The sequence below is a fragment of the Lytechinus pictus genome, chromosome 16 (genome assembly GCF_037042905.1).
Source record: "Lytechinus pictus isolate F3 Inbred chromosome 16, Lp3.0, whole genome shotgun sequence".
In the NCBI taxonomy this organism is placed as follows: Eukaryota; Metazoa; Echinodermata; class Echinoidea; order Temnopleuroida; family Toxopneustidae; genus Lytechinus; species Lytechinus pictus.
Genome location: NC_087260.1, coordinates 20,267,877 through 20,273,672, shown reverse-complemented (window position 1 = coordinate 20,273,672; position 5,796 = coordinate 20,267,877). Strand labels below are relative to the sequence as shown.

The following is a 5,796-nucleotide window of genomic DNA, read 5'->3' as shown; positions in this document are numbered from 1 at the left end:
ATGTTGTAGTACTATAATAAAGGAGAAGCGAAAGTGAATGGTGGAAAAATGGGGAAGGGAGAGATAAAAAGAGAGAACCATTGGGGGGGGGGAGAGGGGTGTGATTGAGAGATATATTTATCCCATATCGATATGTACTGGCGAGTATTCAAATACCAAATTGATTACATCACGCTTTAAAAGAAAACATACACATCAATGATCAAACTATTGTTTTAAACGACCCTTCAAACTCTTCATAATACAGGTAAACGAATTAATGCAATCAAAATTGCATTACTCAACCAAATGCAAACAATCTATACTTCAAAAGGTAAAAGGTTGCGGAATTTGGATCGACAGTGTTTGCAAAGGCACTTACATTGGATATTAATATCAATATAACTGGAGTTTCCTTTATTATAATGCCAGGGAACACTTAATCGTACTTGTGTACAACTCTTTGCTTTGTGTTGGAAATTATCAAAATTATTTTCGTTAAAAAAGAAAGACTTAATTCGATTATTTTTCCTTTTTTAAACATAATCACTTGACCATTAATATTTCAGTTAAATCATAACTTATCTCGTCTCAAAAATCAAATGCAAGAGCTTTCTCCTCAATCGAATTTATCACACACGCGCAAACACACCCTTTAAAACATGTAATAACAGGCAGGATATATAAACTTAACAACTGCATGCAGTTGCTAAATTCACATATTAAGTATTAAACATCCCCACATAACACAACGAGTGTTACAGAGCACACAACATATCAATTTGCAATTAACAATACACACACTCCCATGTTGCACTCCCACGTTCAATAACACTCGTATCCCTATACTATAAAACAAATTTCACCGAAACCCTAATACCATTATTACACATTCACTTTACCCATGCAGCACAAATATTATATCATCTAATAAGCGATTAAATTTGTAGAGGATTAATGACTGTCAGTGGGATAAGATAATGATCACGCACTTACAGCACACACATCGAAACCATCAATATGAATTTATAAGAAAATATTAATTCTTCACTGCAAAAACTGGCGGCTCAATTTTTTTTAAACCAACGTTTAGTCTTTTTGAACGTACGAAACAATTTGATAAACAATTGACAAAACGAAAAAGTGTGACGAACTGTGGGTAAATTCGACAAACTTTTGATCAAAGCACAGATACATTTCGACCATGCAATAGTCAAAATCGAGACTTTGCTCACATATTGAGCTAAACTTGGCCAATAAATTGAATAAAACTTTAAATTTGCAAAACAAATACGCAAGAAGACAACAATTTTTGCAGTGATGTAGTATACATAAAAATCAAGACAAGCTAAATTCTGTGTGGAATACATTTTACACCGTCAAAAACGCCGCAATTTTTTCGGCCATATTTATTCATATTTTTTTTCACAAAGTATAACAAAAAGTAGATTTTTCCCCAGATAGATACACAAACAGAAAGAAAAGAAAAAAAAAGATAGTCAATCGAAATGTATAGTTTTTAAAGTTGAAGGACCCAAAAGGTTTCTAGCTCCCAAAGCACCCATGAGAAATATTGTAAATTAAATAATCATGATTAGTATTTCTTTAACAATATTTTATCGGCAATCGCCTACATGTGATTTGCCGTTTGAAAATAAACACTGAACTGTCAGCCGAATAGCCTTCTCGATTAACAAAAACATGGTTGTTTCCTGGCAACGATTTCTTCGTAAATTTTGCAAAGCACCTATAATGCAATCTATGGGAAATGGAAGGTTTCTTTTATCCTTAAGAAAAAGTGATAATCATACGTATCATTGTGATTACAGAGGTGCACCAAAGATGTGTAAAAATTGCCTTTCGAATGCACACAAACACATTCTGATATCCAAGATATTAAAAGTGTACAAGTAGCAAATGAAATTAAGTACATTAATCCCGTTTAACCATACAGGAGAGAATTGTTGCACATGATATGAAGGAATTTCCGTACAAAAATAATATATGAAAATGCTAAACAGCCTCGTGTCAATTCGGATGAACAAAATAAAGATTCTAATCAAATTAAGAAGATGACTTGAATTTGCGAATCAGACAGAAACGTTTTAAAATCAAGGTTTCTTTACCCCCATTGTATTAAGAGAAACATAATATGGAACATGGTTTTAAAAGTACAGCGGGAACAAAAAGGTTGTGTTTTTTGTTAAAACGTCAAGAAACCGTATATAACACAATTCAGCCTGTTTTGTCAATACAAGTGATTCTGCAAAATTGCAAATCATGGAACATAATTAAAGGCAGTATAATTATCCTATAAACTATAACTTTCCACCTTCGCACGTTGTAAAACGAAGTGGTATAAATTAGTATAAAAGACTAAAAATTGACAATTTGTTTGTTTCAACTGGACAAAATCAACATGACCAAGGTATGTATCTTCATGATTCCGTTTACGCCTGCGTAGAGCAACTCAATACATGTAGCGTCTTTACAAACTTGATAACTATATTTCCCGAGAAAGAAAAAAAATTATGCCAAAATATACATACAAATTAGCTAATTATCCATTATAATATCTAATCGTCAAGTCACATAAACGCTGTACATAAAACTGATATAATCTCGACTCTTTATGGAATTTAAGCACAATAGAAAATAAATCAAAAGTAAGTAATCAATGACAATAAAAAAAAAATCAAGACATTTGGCAACGAAAGAATAAGTCCAATTTTATACAAATTAATCGTTCAAAATCAAGAATGTTTGAGCGTTGAGCACTAGATTCGTGCGTTGGTTTCCTTAGAAGTAGCCAATTTTTTAAAACCGTGGTCATTTTTTAAGTACAAAATTGTTTTTACAATTCAAGGCATATAAGGCAACTAGCGGGGAAAGAGATTCACTCTGCAGCAAAAAAAGATTCTAGTCTTCCTTTTCCTTTCTCTCCTCGCCAATAAAATCGCTTGATCGCTAGAGTCAACTTTCAAATTTTAGACGATTCAAACAATTACTCTCTTCCCAACGATAACTCTTTCTCTCGAGCTCATGGATGAAATCCGAGCTATAAAAATGTCTTGAAAACAGTACTTGTGTAAAAGGATATAAGTTTTTATTTTTTAGTCTTACATATGCGTGAGTGGAACGGTACCGTTTACACCAACACCGCCGCTTGTAGATGTGACACTGGTTCCATGGGTGCCATGATACGCGGCGGCGGCAGCCTGTTGCATAGCATGTTGACGTTGAACGTTAGGGTCGTTGGCGTCGCCGGGGAGGTACATGTTGATCATATCGCGAAGCGACGAATCACCGGGCATCGGTCGGCCGGAGGAGACGGCGGTGGCTGCTGACTGCGTTCGCTCTGTGGGCATGTTCCCTTGTTCCGATTTGGCGACGGAGGCGCCAGGCGGTGCATGATGCATCATAGCTGCTTGGCTGTAGGCGGCCGAGTAGTTGGCAGCGACGGGGCTGAGGTATGAAGCGGCGTGTGTGGTGGACATACACGTAGGGGGATACCCGAGTTGGGTCATGTCATACCTGTGATGAAGTCCACTGTTGGCCATTTGTGCAGCTTGATGTGCCCCGTAGGAATGCGATGGGAGGTGCGATAGCTGGTCTTGCATCATGCCTGGATACCCGTTCATGTAGCCATTGAGATGCTGGTAGCCGTGCATACCTTCTCCTACTCCTCTCTGTACAGGTGCCCCAGTCTGTGGGTTGATGATACCAGGTAAGGAAAACTTGTCCTTCTTCAACAGGGTCTTCGTCTTACGACGTGGCCTGTATTTGTAGTCGGGGTGCTCCTTCATATGCACCGCTCGGAGTCGTTTTGCCTCGTCGATGAACGGCCTCTTTTCGTCCTCGGACAGCAACTTCCACTCGGCTCCTAACCTTTTGCTGATCTCAGAATTGTGCATTTTGGGGTTTTCCTGCGACAGCTTCCTGCGTTGCCCTCTTGACCACACCATAAAAGCGTTCATGGGTCTCTTTACTCTGTCTGGGTTGTTGTTGGGATTGTTGTTGTTCTTGTTGCTTCCCACGCCCGGCGGTCCGCCGTTGCCCATGACCGATGCTTGTGTCAGGGCCCCGACGTGGTGGGCCATGCCTGGGATAGAACTCGCCATAACGTTAACGGAGTGCTTCAGCTCAGTTTGTTCGTGCACACCCGGAGCAGACATTTTTGGTCAGTCTCTTTGAAATGGACGACGAAAAGAAATAAAGCAACGTCTTTTGATGAAGAATGCCAATAAAGAGCTGAACTGATCGAAGTTATAGGTTGGTAGTTCTATTGAGAGCCTTGCTGTCTGAAATGTTGACTACCAGAGCTCAACACAAAATATGACAGCTTCGACAGTAGCGACTCGTTATTTTTAGCGAGCCGTGGACTCTGCCCTCCAAACGGTATTGATTGCCTTTCTGTCTAATTATGCAAGTAGTTGTCCAATCACGGCCGGGTCGGACGCCGGGCGCTGTGTATTGTAATGCAACCAATGGCCCCTGACGTCACAACTAAATGTCAGCTGACGTAGCTAATTACTTTTGTTATGCAAACGAGGGAATGCTGTGGGGCGGAGCTCGCTTTGGAAAGCGCGCGGAAAGGGATAAAGCATCCGTGGTATTCAGACCAATAAGAGCTGGGCTGCATCTTGCTCAGTGAATAGCACACGCTTCAGTGGGTCTTTAAGATCGGCTTGCTCTGCAGTGCAGGTGGGCCCCCCAAAACCGAATGAGGGGGTACGTTCTTTTTCTCGATAGAGAGGCAACCAACAATTTTCCCCCTTTTCTCTCCTTGCTCGAAAAAAAGCAATCCCATCTCAGAATGCCAATCATTATGCCACAAACTGAAACCTCGTGAGTTTGATGTCCATTTCTTAGCAAGACCACAATACAGTAAACAAAACTGTAGTAAAAGCACATAAGTTCATATTTCTATAAGCCTGTGGATTTTGAGGCGTTGCTTTACTCTATCTATTCTAGCATTGGCATACCGAGTTACTCTGCATGCAGCCCTTAAAACCATTTCTTTATGCGCTGTATAAATGTTATTTATCGCTATTGTTATTATCATTATTATCATAATTATCGTTATGTAGTATTATCACTATTATTGTTATCTCATAATGATGTGTTATATTTTGGCGAGCATGCTTGCAGTAATATACTTTACAATATTGACATTAATTTTAAATCATTGTAATTAATAATTTCTCTCTTGGAATTCAATAATATAAGATTTTTTTTCATTTTAGTATTCGTTTTCGTTTTTTTTTAAATAAAGTTTTACTGATCAAATTTAGGAGGTTACCTAAATATTACATTACCAGCCACAAAAGTACTGTATTCCCACAAATCTTTGAAGCAAAACAGCAAAATACGTATAGATCAGAACATTTATATATGTAATATATGTAAAATGGAAAATTCGGGATTTTCCTGAAAACACTGACTTCACACATATCACATTGGACGCTTCTCTTTAAATTGTAAGTGAAACCTTTTAGCCAAAACCTCTTGAGCCAGGCCGAGGATTTCATGCAACTTTGTCAAAAACAAACAAGGGAAAATCTCGTGAAGGGGTAAGGAAAAACAATCCCTAACCAAAATCCACTATGCAAACGAAGGATATAACTTGAGAAGAAACTTCAATAAAGAACTTTGTCTATTTCCATTTTAAACCAAGAGATGGAGAGGGAATATTGACTGAGGGGGGGGGGGGCGAAACCAGATAAAATACTTTTATGAAAAGAAATAAAATGACCCACAAATTTCAAGTAAGCGAGCTGTATTCTCTGAAACTATACATACTACCACTAGTCCATC

The 5,796-nt window shown here is 38.3% G+C and overlaps 1 protein-coding gene across 1 annotated transcript; it reads right to left on the bottom strand.

Moving 5' to 3' along the window:
• Window positions 1-1,344: 1,344 nt before the first annotated feature.
• LOC129278519 (transcription factor Sox-3-B-like) lies at window positions 1,345-4,912 on the bottom strand. Its single transcript, XM_054914671.2, has one exon. It carries the CDS (start codon window positions 4,152-4,154, stop codon window positions 3,099-3,101), a length of 1,056 nt encoding a protein of 351 aa, XP_054770646.1. The 5' UTR covers window positions 4,155-4,912; the 3' UTR covers window positions 1,345-3,098.
• Between the last annotated feature and the right edge of the window lie 884 nt (window positions 4,913-5,796).

What these genes read in the sequence shown, in the direction of transcription:
- LOC129278519 (XM_054914671.2), bottom strand. Translation starts at nt 4,154, where the DNA reads ATGTCTGCTCCGGGTGTGCACGAACAAACTGAGCTGAAGCACTCCGTT.